Here is a 17,034-nt window from a genome sequence, read left to right as displayed (position 1 = left end):
ATTGCTGTAATAGATCCACTTAGACTAGGCTTCCTTTGGCTGTGGAAATGTAAAATACAGATTTTACTGTAAATGAAGCCATTTGCAGCTTCTCTTTTCACACATCATTTATTAAGACACAGAAGGAACTATTTAATAGAGTCTGAAATTGTGTGGAAAAAAAAACCAAAACAACTCCGGGATTGAAAAAGTAGTATAGCAAACATTTTCCCCTGTAATGAACAATAAAAATAACTAAAATGATTGTGTTGATTTGTGAAGATCCTCAGGATAACAAAAACCATGAAGGTGACAGTGACAACTCAGAACCAGTTCTGAACTTTCAGAATTGGTTCTGAGTTGCCACAGTAATTTCTCCATTTTGGAAAATGCAGTTTTAATTGAAATGTTTTTAAAAGGATAGCCCTGTTTTAGGAAAACCTTGCAAAACCTCTGTGCTTCAGAAGGAGTCAAGGATTCAGGCTAAACAACTCTGTATAGTTTGTCTTCCAGGCTACTGCACCTCTCGCCCTCTGTTGTTAGAAGTTAGAGCTCTGTGAGCTACGAGATGCTTCAGTCATATGTATACACATATATTTCTCCACTCTCGCCCAATCTTTAGATCTTTGTGGACATCACTATAAGGTAATGTCACTGTCCTAAACTAACTGCCCAATTATTAGTTGTATATATTGAGGCCTTATCAGTCCTTGTTGTCTTAGCCATAAGATAGCCAATGTCATCTTGCACATCAAAGAAGTCAAGAGATTGTGAAGTTGTCCTTATTCAATTTTATTTCCTTCATTTCCTTTAACAGAAATACTTCTTCCAGATATACTTCCCACATCTAGTCTAAAACTCTGAATTGAAAACCAATGAAAGCTTGTTTTTATTTTTCTTCACAGTTGAGTGAATTCTGGATCAGTCCATTTGTGAACAAAATTATCTCCCTGCCTGCTACATTTTATTGAAAACACTGTTGTCCTACGTGCTCAAAGTACGTATTTTTATGTACAGGTTGTGTTACACAGGTGGTATGAGGTTAACGGCAGTCACATGCTAAACTTGGTTTTCAGGGAATAAACTAACACCACCACACTTGGCAGCTGTTCAAACAGAAAGATCCAGTATTCACAAACACGATGAAGATTTTTTAATAAAGCCATTAAAAATCACAGCTGTGATAGATTCATCTAAAACACTGAATTTCACCAGTCTGATTTTTAATATTGTACCCATTGATGTTACAAATAAAGTATGGCTTTAATATTTAATTTATAAAGTTTTCATATATCTATGTAAAACCAGCAGAAGGTTTAAAGTAAAAAGAGTTTTGTGGAAGCAACAGCTTTCTCTTTAGAAAGATTCTAATTACTTAACAGTAGTGTGTAAACATAAACAGTCATGATTTCCTTTCATACATACCTGTGTATATATTAATTGATACAAATATAATTTACTATAGAAATATTTTTGCTTCTGACTTTGCTGCACTCAGTTTTATGCTGGCATCACATATTAGTTGATTAATCTTTCAGAGCAAGATTTATGCATTTTGCATTCTAATCCCCATTATGTCCATTGCCAGCAGTGGACTCATTGTTCAGAGAATTGAACTCACAGTGTCAGCAATCTAAAATTAATCTTCAATATAGAATTATAAATAATCAATCAAAAATGAACGCGTCATTTTCACGACATAATTGCCACATGCTTGAAGGCCATTCCCATTGACTCAGCTGGAGTTCACCTGCTGCACACAATCACTACAGACTCTCAGTTTTATCACAGCATGAAGAGTTAACAAGTGCGCAGTATCACATCTTCAGTGTGAGAAGTAAATCCTCTAAGTCCTTCTGGGCCTCTTTGTCCTGAAAGAAACAGACAATCATGCATCAGCTTAGATAGGATAAATCCCTTGATTTGCTAAGACGTGCCTATCCACATTTCTTTACTAACAGCAGACACAACACTGTAACAACTGTAATAGCCACAGAATGTACAAGACAGCACAGAAAGTTAATTTATCAGTGATTGCAAAAATAAAGCATGGAGTGAAAACAAGAGCCAGATGGCAGCCCTCCCTTTATAGCTCTGTTAAAGCACTTAAATGTTAGCCACATATAGCCTTCTCAGCAGACCAGTGAGCTTTCAGCTTAGGCCATAACTTTTATTGGTATGCCTTGCCCTATGCTTTACATAAGCTTGCAAATCGATTACGTGCAGTTAATCCAAGGATACTTCTGCAATACCTGGAAAGGATTTATTTTCCAATTAACAAACAAAAAAAGAAAAAAGGTAAGTTTGATTAATAACACAGATTAAGATAGTGGTTTCAGCATACAGCCATACGTACCAGTAATAACCACTATAGACTCAGAAACATCCACACTGGACTCTGCCTATGCTACAGGGCTCACAGCAGAGTGGAGCCAGACAGTGAGCAAGAGGCGAGTAACCTGCTATGATCAGAGCTAGTTCTTTATTATAAATCCTAGGACAGAAGGGAATGGCTCCTTTTAGGCTGATGCTCATGTGTACTGTTTGCACAGTGCATTAAACCATGCCCAGACCAACAAACCCTTTCAGGGTTGGCCAGTGACACACATTTTGGCTATTTCCATATAAAACCAATGAGGAAAGAAGTACACGTAGAACAAAAAAAACCCCACTGTTCTATTTATTTTTGAAATGTCTCCTGAATATAACCCACTTGTCTTGCTTGCTGCTGCAAAACTTGCAAAATGCGCTTTGCTTTAAATACACAGTTCTAAAAAGTCAGCACCTCATACCCACAGTCTGGTAAAGGTCTAACCACCCAATACTCACACTGGTGCATTTAGTAACGCAAAGTCAGAAGCACATGCATATCACCAAGTTTGTGCAAGTATTCCTAATGACAGAGACCAGTACTTCTTTACTAGATAATGCCACGGGCAATTCTGAAAGAAAATACTGCACACAGACAGTGAAGTAATCACTGAATTTCAGGATCACTTCATTATCTAATCAACCAAGAAGTTGGAACAAAATATAGGACATTTTAAAATACGTTTTACGGGTGAAGAAATTCCTGCTTCTCTTTATTTTGGTTAGTTGTCCGTAATGTCATGAAGGAACAGAGAAGAATATTGAGATGATAGAAACCATATGCCAGACATGTCAAACTACATTATATTATTGGTCTGGATTAAGGCATTAATACATTAGCTGGATGCTTCTCTTGGAGTCACTGCCTTGCTCCCACTGGCAACAACAGGCTAAACTATCTGCCTAATCATTTATCAGAGGCCTCAGAAGGCACATACTGCAAAGCCAGTATGCTCTTGCCAAAATACTCTAACAGAAGGAAATGTCACACTGAATTCAGCACCCCTTAAATTCCATGTCATTACAGGCTGCCTGGAGCACCAACCCATGGCTTTCATTACAAATTGAGAAACTCAAATTCTGCACACCAATACATTGATTAATTCAGAGAAGATACACTCATTTCTGTACTGACCATAGTCAGCTTGTGAAAATTATTCCGAGCTCCATTAAGCAACAAAGTAAAAATATTGTCCCATGCTATTAAAAAAAGATAAAGGTTTCGTTGTACCTGGTCCTCTTCTTTTTACACTTTTCTAAGCCAAAAATAATAAAGATGTATTTTTTCCTATCTGGATAGTGCTCAGCATTTCATGAGTTTCTAGATTTATTTACTCACTTTGAATGATGACTAAAAGAAAAAAAAAAAGTACTCCAATCAATTGTGTATAATCATCTCCTTCCTTACAAGCAAAAGACAGCACTGGGCTAGGAGGAGCTTTAGTGAGTTGCAAGGTACAAAAACCATTGGGCAGTCTTTCCTGAATCTTCCTCAAGGCTTAGGAAAAGGATAAAACAAAACCACGATTGTTCTAAGAACTAGTTGGAAAAGAAACTGCAAACGTGCAAAACTTTATACCTCTGGGTTGCCAGTTCTAAGCAAGACTATATCAGACACAGGAATTATTGTTAGAAACTATTTAACAGACTGTGCTAATTGAGCCAGCGACTTCCAGTCAATAATAATAACCCAAATGGTAAAAACATTTTTAAAATCAGTAATGACATTAAAAAAAACAAAGCTGAGTATAGTCAGTGAAGGGAACTATTATATTACACTTGGATAGGGTCCTTCTAGACCAAGAGTTGTGTTACACTAGAAAAAAAGAGAATCCCAGAACACTGTGCCAGTCTCCACCTTAGGGATGAAAACTTCATTAATGCCCAGACTTTACAGTTAATTGGAACAAAGTCCTAGGTTCTATATCTGGACAGTATTTCTCCTCACTGATTCCTGGATCTGCAGCTTTCTAAAAACAGTCAGGTTTTATTTATTTATTTTTATTTTATTTAAAGACAGCCGGGCCTGAACTCCCTCTAGAGTGCAGTAGGGAGATAAAGAGGTGCAAGTCATATGAGGAATGCAATCTATTTGCGTCAGTCCCATTTTTCACCCCGAGGCTCAGTTCAGTGCTCACTGAAGACAGCCATTTTCAACCTTGATTTTCTACTGTCAAGGTTTACATTTATTATATACTTTTTATATCATTTTCAGAGTTGAACACAAGTTCAAATGTACTGCAAACTGCTACACAAGTTAGAGAATCAGTGAGTGTATTTCCCCTATTCCTACTTACTTGCCTTTCTTTCCTGTTTCATCATTCACGGAGGATATGCACAGGAAAAAAGATCTGGGAGGCCAGAGGCAGAACGGGAAGAGAGGGAGTTGAAAACAAGAGCAAGACAGAAGAAATGACTGGTGGGAAAAAGGGAATGCTGGCCTAACTGGATATAGTCCACATTTCTACAATTAATTTCTGCTAAAAGAAATTACCAATAAGCACAGACACAGACATATACCTATAAATATGCATATAAAAATTAAATAGCAATTAGACACGGGAGAGAAATATAATGATTTTACCTTCCATCTCAGCTAATTATTCCCTTATGTGCTGAACACTCTCAACCCAGGCACAACACATGTGTGCACTTGTTGACAAAGTCCCAACTGTCAACAGAGAACAGATACATCCCCATGACCACAGCCAAAATGGTAACTTCATCCAACTACAACATAACTGTGTGCAAACAGTGCCAAATCCCAAGCTGACATGCATCCTGTAGGGTTTCACTGAAGTCAGTGTGGCTGCATGGTATATTAAATGAGCTTGACTGCGAGGGTGGTCCAGAGCTGTACTTTGATAAGTGGTAACAGCTACGAGGTGGTGAGAACCACTTCTGCATTTGGGTACAGCTGCATCATTCCTTCACAGCTCCAGGAGAAATCCTGGATTGTAAAAGAAAGGGCTTCCAAACATGCACAAGGATTGTTAGAGTCATAACTCTTGTGGACAGTATAAATCATGTAAAGATATATGCTATCCATATGAAGATATATTCTATCCATTCTCAATTTCTTGACAGAGTCTCACAAATTGTTACTGTAGTAGCTGTTAACTAGCACACAACAGTATAACTGTTTTCCCCTTAAATATTTCAATAAACCAATGCAATCGTCCACTTATAACTTTCTGTGTGACCGCTGCATGTCCCAAGTCAGAGCACTTCATGTTCTTTTATATTTTTAGTGTCTTCCTCTGGGGATGAAGCATAACGTCTCAAGGCTTTTCAAATCAAGGTAAGCACAGTCCTAAAATATGAGGCTAATGATAATTCAATACATTCTGATTATACTTCAGAGGAGACAGAAGAACACCCTTTCACACCCAGTTGACTGGGAAGGAATAGTTTAGCTAGTTCTAGGATTGCTGCTGAAAAGTTATTCAAAATTGAAATACGCTATTTTGTAAATGATGCCTGTGTAAAATTTTTTTCCACAAGCAGATTGTTTTCTAACTGAAAAGCCCAAGTTGCACCCAAATTCTGGTTTCCTTTCATTACTGTACTCAACATGGAGCGTTTGGTCTCCAAGACATCCCCCTTTTCTCTCCAGCTGCTGCCACACTACTGTGGGACCTACAGCCCTTTCTGAAGGACGCCTGTTGAAGCTCTCTCTCCACCCTCTCTATTGGCTCTGAGACAATATATTTCAAGCTCCTGGAAGCTTGACTTCCCTTGGCCACTTTTCAAAAACAGAAAACAAACTGCACACCTCTTCACCTTGTAATGCCTCTGCGAATCCGCCTCCGTGAATCCTTCTCCTGCTCTCTCCCAGCATGCCCAGAGCAGACATGCTCCATGTGTTGAGGACCTGGCTGTCCATCAGCTCTTGCACTAACAATGCTGCTAAAACCGTGCTGTCTTCCACAGCATTTTGTCACAGATACTGCCTTATAAACTAGTCAATTTAACAACAAACTCAATAAGCTCAGGACAGACTTCATCCTTGTCTGTGAAATTACTTCACTTTTAAAAAGAATAAGCAGACAATGCAAACAATTCTTTTGACAAGACCTTCAAAAAGATGCAGACTAAAAATCAGTCTGATCACTAAGAGAAACATTGACAGCATTCTCCAAAGTGCAAAATAATTAAAAATAAAGTAGGTCTCTACTTTTTTATGTTGATCTTTTACAGTTTCCTCATTTTTAGCACCATTTTACAGTCTGATATGTGATCTCCTTATAATGTATTTCTAAAAGGCCTACTCCCTGGGCTTGAAGCACACATATTCAGAGTAAACAGAACAACAAATTAAGGAATAGTTTTTGATTTATTTATGTATTTTTATCTGTTTGTCCAATTTTTGGCAAAATGTATATTCACAAGAGCCTCTAATTTTGGATTCTGGTAGCTGTCAGGAAGTTCTTGTTCAACTCCAGAAACAGTATTAGCAGGAAAACAATAGTCTAGCATTCAAATACAAAAGTTTCCGTTATTTTGTAAATGAAATGATATGGACTTTTGGACAAAAAAATGTACAAAAAATCTAAAGAAACAAGAATCCTCTGAGGATGATAATGTTTTGCATTGAACAATGTGTGTCCCTTGGCATTTCTTTGAACAGAGGAAAAATCAGAAAGGTGCAGAGAAAAGGAGATTTTTCATTTCATGAAAAAAAAAAAAGTTTGTGTGATGTGACGCATAGTTTAAATGGGTAGTTTTTTTTTACAAGTAAGTCATAATTTGTACCTTTCATTCTAAAGCAGAAGCAAATCTCACTCCCCAAATCCTTACTCAAAAGTACAGATTACAGCAGAAGTCAAATGAGTTCTATTGGAAATACCACAGCAGTACCTGCTACATGGGGTCAATCAGTGGTGGCTGGCTGAAATGGGCATTTCTAGGTAAATCTTTTTGGAAAGTTCAAGATATACAAATAGTCTGTTGAGACAGGAACTGGAAGATGCTGAAGTTTATGCTCTGCCTTCTCTTCCACCCTTTTTAAACTCCCACTCCTTTCCTTATCAACATAATTCAAAACATAACTTAATGGGCTGGGAGGTTAATCACAATAATTCATGATAATCATTAAACTCTTACAAGCGTTATTTCTCCTCAGTAGCTGCCCTCTTGTTTAAAACTTCAGCCATTGTTCTTGTACATTATTACATCTACCTCCACCTCCACATGCTTTTTTCCTGCTTTTTGAATGTCATTGTTGCTGAAAGCAGTTTTGCCACCCATTGCAATTCCTTCCACGTTTCAGCGTTAAGAAACAAATGTCATAATGAAGAGTTTCTGTCATATATAAATCTCTTTCTCGTTACTTTCAACTCTGAATTGCCTTCATTGGGAAAGAGGGATTTCTTTTTTCAATTAAGGTTTTTAAAAATCACTGATTTGTTTATAAAGTACATTCTCAGCTTCAGGAAAGTTTTGATCTGCATTTTAGGTACAACTTTCCAGTAACTCTCAGTGCAAATATAGCTGCTCTGCACTTTCTGCTTTTCTGTCTTCAGCTCTTCCAAAATTAAATTTCTTGTAACATAACTGATGCATTGCAGATACATTAAAAAAAAAAAGAAAAATGTTGGAGACACAAGAACTTTGAGTTTTTAGTGAAGCAATCCACTACATCTCTTTCTCTGCCAGGCTTAGGTTAATACTTCTGTGGCAAACTTACTGGTCCTAAAAGCACACAGGGTTTATTCCCACTTCACGCTCACTTCCAGACATAAGAAAAATAATTTCTTTACTTTTATACTTCATAATTCTACATATTATACATAATACATAATTTTTTCTACAAGCTCCTCCCTTGAAAGTGCCAAGCAATTTTTTTCATAAAAAAGAAATTGGTGTCATCTACATATCTAGCTCTGACAAATCACCTTATAAGTAAAACAAAACGCATGTGTGTTTGAGCAAGCACACACATTTACACACTCATTTCATCTTTCTGAATGAAAGACGAAGGTTCATGTTTTCAAATTTGAATTATATTTTCTCCCCAAATTCAAAAAAGGCGTTTTTTTCCATCACAGTAGTACACCACATCTGGTTTCAACAGCCCTTTATGTAGCCACACTCGACACGGCTCTGAATGCTTTACAAATAATGAGTTTCAGTAAGGGTACTGCAAGTTCAATGAGATAAACAGAGCAGCTGTTATCCACTTTGTAATAACTCACAGCAGCCCTAACCATTAGGATCTCTTTTCCTGAAGGGGTGAATGTTTCCCAGGACCTTGGGTTATCCACCTGGACAGCAACCAGAGAAAAGCAGGACAATTTAATGTCCCCAAGCACCTCCAGCCGTGTAGTACCACTCCACAGTATGACAGTATTTACGGCCAAGGAAGGACCACACAATTCATCAGAGGTTTCTGCTTAGAGTACAGAGGATAGAAAGGTCTATAATATAGCACTGTAACACAAGTTTCATTTTCCAGACCTAATTTGCACTAAATCTACTGTATTCCCCTTCAAAAGAAAAAATAAAAATAAAAAATCCATGGAATGATTGGTTGAAAATGTGCCAAATTGACTATGAAAAATAAAAAGCAAACAAAACCACATTTATACTAGGATTTATAGGAATCATTAGTTTGGAAGCCTCTCTAACCCTTGAATTAAAACAATATTCTATAAGCGGTAGAACAGACACTCACAGAAGGGATATTTGGATGTGATACAAAATTCAAGACAAAACTCATCTCACTTAACTTGAAATGCTACATGGAATGAATCCTAGACAAAGTGTCAAAGAAGTACCCTGAGTCAGACCAGCTGACAATTTGACTTCACGGTCAAAATGAGTGATGGACTATTTTAGTGATGCTGAGTACCTCTAGTTTCCACTGAAGTCAACAGAAACTGGGGATGCTCAGAAGAACTAACAAATTAAACCATTATCTACTACTACTTTTTCATAGTTATGCTGCAGGGTGATTTGTTATCATGAAATACTACACATTTCCTCAATGTGGCACCTTTCCAGCAAGTTTGTCTCATGGTCTACAACTGTTTTTATGCCTTTATACATATACATGTTTCTCAGCAGAAGCCAACATTTAGAAACAATAAAGGAATTTCCCTGCCTGAAGAAAGAAAGGTTTAAAACTCCACATGAGGAACTATGATTACACTTAGGAATGATGAGTTTCACATGACTGTGACAACGTCCTATACTGCTGACAACCATGAGATCCTGTGCTGTGGCTAACTGAAATAAATCCTCAGACTGCTGCTGAGCTGTTTTCTATTTTAGTCTGTGAATCCTAGCTTTTACAGGGCTGTAGTCAATTCAATTTCTTCAGTCCCTCCCTTAAACAAACCTGACTAAATATTATTCACACATATAGCTCTACGCCTAAACCACTTCAGTTCCAACACATTTCCTCCAAAATTAGTAAGAATTTTTCTCTACCATAACCAAAATAAGACGTAATATTCTAATTCAGATGGGACTTGAGGTAACAGCTAGCAACAGAGGTTGTATTCAAGATCTCCATTTTATCATAATTACTTTCAGCATGAGGTTGGTGTTACCTTGTGCTTACTGATTTAGGGGAAAGAAAAAAAAGATTACACACTATTGCTCCAGTGTTTTGTATTCTTGAACTTTATATCTAAATCTAATTCAAAACACACTGCAAGTGAATGAGCCAAAGCAGATAAATCTGTGATATGTGAAGAACTCTTCTAAAAAGAAGAGAACTTGTCTTACCATCTTCTTCAGATGGACAAAAGATTTTTGTGACCCACTTGCTGTTTTTCCTTCAAACCAATTTAATTCTAATTTCATCACCATTCTGCTTGCCAGAATACACACACACACACACACACACACACACACACACACACACACACACACACCTCACATCACTCCCAAATTCCCCCTCTCAGGATCTGCTGGCACTTCAGAAACGCGCTGAGGCATTCCTTTTAGAAGAGTCTTAATCCCCTGCTCCAAGGTGGCCCAGGATGCACTGAACTCTGAAGAATGCACTGAGCTCACCTTTAGAATGATGACACTGGCCTTTACAGGCAGAACTCACCTCGCGTTAACAACGCAGTCAGGATTATCACATATGCATCTTAGACGTGTCTGCACACCCAGTCTCTCTCTGCCTCTCTCTTTCTCCACCGAGTGTATGGAGAGCCTCAGCAACTACCTGTGACTTGACACCAAAATTTTCTCCAGCCATTTTTGTGAAAGACAAATCTCACACTAGATTATTTCTACACTTTTTCAAGCAGTCTCTATGAATGTTGAATGACTTTTAATTCACTAAACACGCGTAGCCTTCTGCACACCAGAAATTTATGTGATACACATGCTTTTTTGCAATTTTATTGGCCAGCTCTGAGTTCATTGCAATAAGACCTGGTGTGTAGGCTGAATACAGAATAAATAAATAAATAAATAAATAAAATCAAGAGAAAAGCCAAAGCAGGCATATATGAAACAGGCTGAGTCCAAGCAATTTCAGTTGCATGCCTATACCACTTGTCCTATGTATTATGTAGCAGTTAAGGTACAAAAAAACCATCAGAATGTATAGGAGTCTTTCCATCATTCCTTCAAAACAGGCAACCTGAAGGTACACTTCAACGATAAGTAAAGAATAAAGCAGAGTGAAGATATTATGTCATATCTGTGTTAGGACATACTAAAAGAACACTGAAAAGAAACACCAAACTTAAGCAATGATTGCTTAATTTATGATTGATACATACTCTAATTTGGACTAAAAATAAAAGCCACACAGAAGCAGCTGCTGGTAAGGCATGCAGTGGTCTTTCTTCTGAGTGAGAACTTCTGACATAAACATATTAGTGCTCCACATACAGCGTTAGTTGTCAATCAAATTACAAAGCTATTGAACAGTCTTTTTCCTTAACTTCAAAGAATTAAATGGGATAAGGCCAATTAGTCTCTGGAATCACCTCTCTCCCTCTTCCCTACCACATCTGCTGTGCTCAAAGGGGGTCCCTTAGGCTGACAAAGCTCAAGTTTGAACTTGTCATGCCTTAGGATGGTAGGATGTTTTCAGTCATAGGCCAGTAATTATGGAACTTGCTTTTACATGAGATGAGATAGCAAGAGTGAACCTTCTTGCCATGACTTGGCTTACATTTGAGAAATTAGATCACTTAAAAATTTCAGAAATATCTACAGAATTCATGCATCCGCATACTACAATACTCTAACGGGTCTAAAACAGAATCTAATTATGTATTAGGATAAACTATACTGTATCAGATGCAGCTGAATGAAATGTGTCTCTGTAACCACATAGTAGTTGAAGACAAAGACAAGCTTGAACCAGTTAATCCACCTCTGCAACAGGCAGCGCCCTGGAGGCCTCAGCAGGGATCACAAAATAGAGACTTTCAGGCAGGAGTAGAACAAGAACTTGAGACAAAAATCCCAACTACATTCAATTGAGAAAAAATAGGTCTGAGACAAAATTTCAGAACATCAATGCGCACAACTGCTTATGCAGATAGTCCAATGAAACAGACTGAAATACAAAGAGTACAATTTAATTTCTGACAGCCTCTGGCACAAACTAGTTCCTGACAATTGCTCAAAGTTGTTTTTTTTGTTGTTGTTGTTTTTTTGTTTGTTTGTTTTCTTTTTTTTCTTTTTGTTTTTTGTTTTTTCAGTGGACACAAACAAATGCAATAAGACAACCTACAGTGGAGGAAAAAGGAAGATCCCATGTTTAGATTAAAAAAAAGTGTAACATTACATTATTACTGACAAAGTAATAACAGGTGCTAAAGTAGACAATGGTCATAAGAGAACAAGTTACCAGTCTCAGTACCCACCTCATTAGTAACTGGGAGAACTGACAGTGCAGATTCACAGTACTTCAGTGCATTGGTTTTCTGGCCAAGATCTTTATAGCACTGAGAAGAAAAAACATTTTGTTTCCAATCATATCACTGTAAGAATATGGAGTCTAGAAATCATTATTCTTAAGAGAACTTGGTTACCTTTGCCAAATACACATAATTGCATTTGGAATATCCTGGATGCATTTCTTCTGCCTAAAGGAGAAAAAAAACAGGAAACTAAACATAAAGACAAACATCATGTGAGGAGATTTACCTGTCCATATATCATTTTCCACAACACAATAAGCTTCCTAAAACAGACTGAATCATCCTTACTGTGTGCACCACAATGTTTGGCACTTCCAATACGAAAACAAACAAATAAACAACATGAAAACAAACAAAGAAACAAGAAAACAAACTCTAAACCAGGCACATAAGTTGCTGACATGGAATACACTGAAATGTTCTGTACATCCTGGCTTCCTCTCTCACCAACTGCTTAGAACACATACCAGCTCATTCTATAGAACATCTATTGGATTCCTTTACTCCCACAAAAGGCTGGAAGACATTTCTCTCTCTAAATTATTAGTATTTATTTCCTCATCAAAGAAACATGCAACCAACCATTTGCATGTTGAGTAATGGATACTGAACTGTATTTGTCAATGTGATAACTGTTTCTCTTTCACGTATTCATATTTTCCAGCTATGGGTTCACCCTTCTTTTCAGATTATTATCTTCTAAAAAATTCAGGTAGTGTGAAAAATTCAAGATCATCTTCCCTTTAAAACATGTCAACAATGTAAAACTTTCATTGATGAGAACAAATATTACCAGTTATTTACTGGCATTCAAGACCATGTTAATAGACAAATAGCTTTTGGGAAAGAAAAATTACATCAGTGAAACATACTGTAGCTGCAATTCTTGAACCAAAATAATTCTGCTGTCACTACAACTGTATATTATCAAATAATTGAAAAAGATTAAGTTGTCTTTTAGAAGGCAATTTAATTTTTGTTACAGATTTTGACCTAAAATCACAGCTGCTCTGCAGCCCCCTACAAAATGCCCTGAACCTGAAGTGAATATTTCAAATTATTTCTATCACCTTTGGATTTTAATCTTGCAGATAAAACCTATACACTGAGAAGATGGCAATGTATTGTATTCTCCAAAATTCAGAAAGTCGTTCAACCTTTAAATAGACTAAGAATACAGAAAATAAGTAGTTTGGTAGCGAGAAAAATACGCTTGTCCAATTCCTTTGGGAAACTATCTGAAAGGAATTGTAACGCTGGAAGTTTATGCTTTGAATTCAGCCAAGTGAAAAACTTGTATTTTTCAGTGCAAGAAGTTGAAATTATTTCTATAAAAGACACTGAAAGATAGCTTGATTTTTTTATTTTTATTATTATTTTTTTTTTGCATGCTGTGCTCTCTAATAACTGCACTCTCGAGTACAACATCCAGGAACAAGGACTTATGTGACAGAGCCTTCTTTTCTACTGCACTGAAAAGGTCTTTTCTCAGCATCAATTTCACCTCCAGAAACAAGAAAGGCTTCTACTGAAATGTGAAGAGCTTCAGATAAGAAAAATGGAAGTGTCACAGTGTCAAAGTTTTCCTTGCCTATGTTAACCTTCTTGCAGATTTAGTCAAATAACCATCATAATTATACATACATAACTACTACATATAATATAAAACTAATCTGTATTTATTTCACTTTAAATTCACTAACTATTGACATGGCAAGTCACTGAAGATTTCTGCAGAATAAACAAAGAAAAGAAAGGTGCAATTAATTCATCTCCAAACTATTTTTGAAATAGAGAAGAACAAACCATTTTATTGTAGAGCTTTGTGGTATTTAGGAGATCTCTGGATTTACAGCTACAGACTCCTTCTTTCTACAGAATCTCTTCTACAGACTTCTTGATTACAGATAACTGCGGTAAACAGTGAAGGAAAACCTCGGGTAGGACCTACCTTAAGAAAATTCTGCAGTGCTTCATCTACTGTTGAAGTTGGTGGAGTCCCAAAGAGAGCAGTAGCTACTTTCTTTTCAAGCCAAGACAATTGAGCTACCTATAATAAAAATATATATACATAAAAATCAAAAGTCTTTAGGATTGCTTCTCTGTTATGGAGAAAATATTTCACTGTACTGCTAGTACTACTTATGAAACTCATTTTGAAAAAACAAAACAAAACAAGACAAAAAAACCCACAACACAAAGGAATGTTCTGTGCTGTCAGTTTTCCAACTCAAAGAACAGTCTTTTCAATATTACATTCCACTAAGTGGGAAAAGTACGCATTAAAAAAATACAATACAAAACACCAACGTTACTGATGTGAGAGTCTTCCAGTACATGAAGTTTAACATACAGTTTGTTATCATAAGACCTTGTCATTTTTCTAAGGCTAAAAGGCTTCAAGCCCATTAAGTTTTTAAGTTAAATTTTTAAGTTTTTAATGATAGACAGCTTAATACTGTAGTGCACATGCAGACTGCTTTTCAATGTTATGAAAAGAAAGCTGCTGCTACAGTCAAACTGTCACTGCTTTTGGCCCCTGTAAAACAAATTCATTTACTACACTGAAGCTGGTCACAATCACTGTTAAGAAAGTGGTTTCATTTTCTCTCTTCAGATCTGAAAAATAACACTTGTCAAAGACCTCTTTCAAGAAAGACAGGCAGCAATGAAAAAGGCTTTAGAGAACTGCCATACTGACACACAATGTGCATGACTTCTTCCCTTAGGTATACTGACACCTGACAGAAACTGCTCTGGTTACTGCCATAAAGTACTTGCCTCCACCACCTAACCCAGAGAAACACACTTCACATCGCTAATGAAGGACAGAGCTAAGAAGTTGTTTAATGTAAGACTGGATCCTGGTTCAAGTGGAGAAGTGAAGCCACCCTCATTTGGCCACATCTATGCCTGTAAAATGGAGTCAGAACTTCATTCTTCATTCCCATCAATACTTGAAACAAAGAATTGATTGCTTCAGTCACTAAGTACAGTTAAACTAAAAATAACAAAACCAACAAGGTTCTGTATTTTCCTAACAACTCTGAACCTGATCTATGCAGAAGCAATGCAGAAAATGGTTACAAGCAGTCAAAGAAAGAGAGCTTCCCACTGGAGAACCAGGAGGTGAAACACAAGTCACCCACGGACATCTCCGTTTCACATGCAATTCACATCTTCACAAGAGTTGAGCTCAAGTCTGTCCTACTGCTGTAAAAATTGTTTTGGATAGTTTCAGATTATTCCCACCTCATTTCCTGGCTTCCCAATCTCTTCAGGGCTGTTGCTGCTTTCCCTTGCTCCTCTCCTGATACGGTCAGTAATTATCCAGTACAACAGTTAATCATGACAAAATATAAGAATCCATTAAAGCAATCAACCAGAACACTACTCTTCTGAATGGGCATCAAGCTCTGAGTATTTCTTGTTCTTGCCTAAAAATACCATTTCAAAAAATACAAACACAGACCAGCATGCAACAGGAAAACACATTTGACTGTACTTTCTTGTCTAGCCCCATTTACTCAAGCTCCACAACAACAACATTACTTAGAGACAGAGGCATCCTAAACAAGTCTTTCTGGTTGTATGACAGGGTTCAACACTTATTTGTTAAATACCATCAGTAAGTCTCACTAAAATATTTCAGAGAGAAGCAATAATAAGAAATTAAAACTTTTTTGTTCTTCCTCTTTCATCCTTCACTCTTGAAGCATCTTCTAAGAGAATAAAAAAGCTCTCTGGCAAACTCAGAGCTCTCATTCATTGAAACAACATGATGTCTCCCCATCTATACTGCAGTGCTTTTACTGCAGCATGCTGGTTAAAAGTTCACATCGTAGGTATGTATATAATTCCTTCCCACACTACACTTTCCTAGCTGCACTCTAGTTTCTAAGTCATATTCTGTGAGAAGCAGTAATATGATTTTTGCAAATGTACTTTTTCTTCTGCTGCAGAGTTCCTTATTCTCTAGGAAGAGGAAGGAGTTTTCTATTTGTCTAGGTTCCTCTTACCAAGGAGTGAGCTAACAGAAGGCTGGTAAGTGGAAAATAATAAAAGGAATGATGCTCATACTGTTCTCTGCAAGGCTACCCGACACCCTGGAGGTATACATACAACACACAGATTCAACTACCACACAAGTGTCTGCTGTTATGCAATAACCAGGGAACAAAATTGTTGTTTTTTCATGTGGAGCTATAATTGCATATTGAAAACACAAGTCCTTCCTGGCAGTTGTTTTATTTTCTTAAAAGATTTCATCAGAATCAATCTACTGAGGTTTTAGTCATTATTTTGTCTGGCTTGGGAGCTGCTTTGCACTATTCAAACTTTTAAAAATATACACTTGGCCATTTTTATATAATAAACTCCACCAACCTAAAGCAATCTTGAAAAGCACAATGCACACATGCACAACAGTGATTTATATTCCATGCACACTGGATTCAAAGTCTTCCTTTGCAACTATTGCATAGACAGCCTGATAGTTCTGTAATATTTGAAGTATCCTGATTTGTAAGCTGCAGGCTTGATAAATTCATTACAGCTAGCTACGGCCATCTATAAATAAGTGCCTAGTTTACACTTGTTGTCCATGCCCCTCACACAGTCAGTAGGGTCAGCAGCACCTCTATTAGGCATCTGCTGTTATACCAACTATAGTAGTTCAGGATGAACATTCCTCTCCTTCCCTCCATTCCTTTCTTCAGCTACAGAATGAGCGTAGACAATCATAGCTAAAGATAGGTGGATGAATCCCATCACAACACCTTAA

The 17,034-nt window shown here is 37.0% G+C and overlaps 1 protein-coding gene across 1 annotated transcript in view; it reads right to left on the bottom strand.

Moving 5' to 3' along the window:
• Positions 1-750: 750 nt before the first annotated feature.
• RMDN2 (regulator of microtubule dynamics 2) overlaps positions 751-17,034 on the bottom strand; it is a 40,809-nt gene continuing 24,525 nt past the window's right edge. The window contains exons 7-10 of the mRNA XM_010706871.3: positions 14,203-14,301; positions 12,363-12,416; positions 12,195-12,275; positions 751-1,850 (exon numbers count right to left, since the gene is read on the bottom strand). Coding sequence (XP_010705173.1) covers positions 1,797-1,850; positions 12,195-12,275; positions 12,363-12,416; positions 14,203-14,301 — 288 coding nt within the window. The 3' untranslated portion in view covers positions 751-1,796. The remainder of the gene's footprint in view (positions 1,851-12,194; positions 12,276-12,362; positions 12,417-14,202; positions 14,302-17,034) is intronic.

The sequence above is a fragment of the Meleagris gallopavo genome, chromosome 2 (assembly GCF_000146605.3).
Source record: "Meleagris gallopavo isolate NT-WF06-2002-E0010 breed Aviagen turkey brand Nicholas breeding stock chromosome 2, Turkey_5.1, whole genome shotgun sequence".
Taxonomy (NCBI): Eukaryota; Metazoa; Chordata; class Aves; order Galliformes; family Phasianidae; genus Meleagris; species Meleagris gallopavo.
This window is presented reverse-complemented; position numbering and strand designations above follow the sequence as displayed.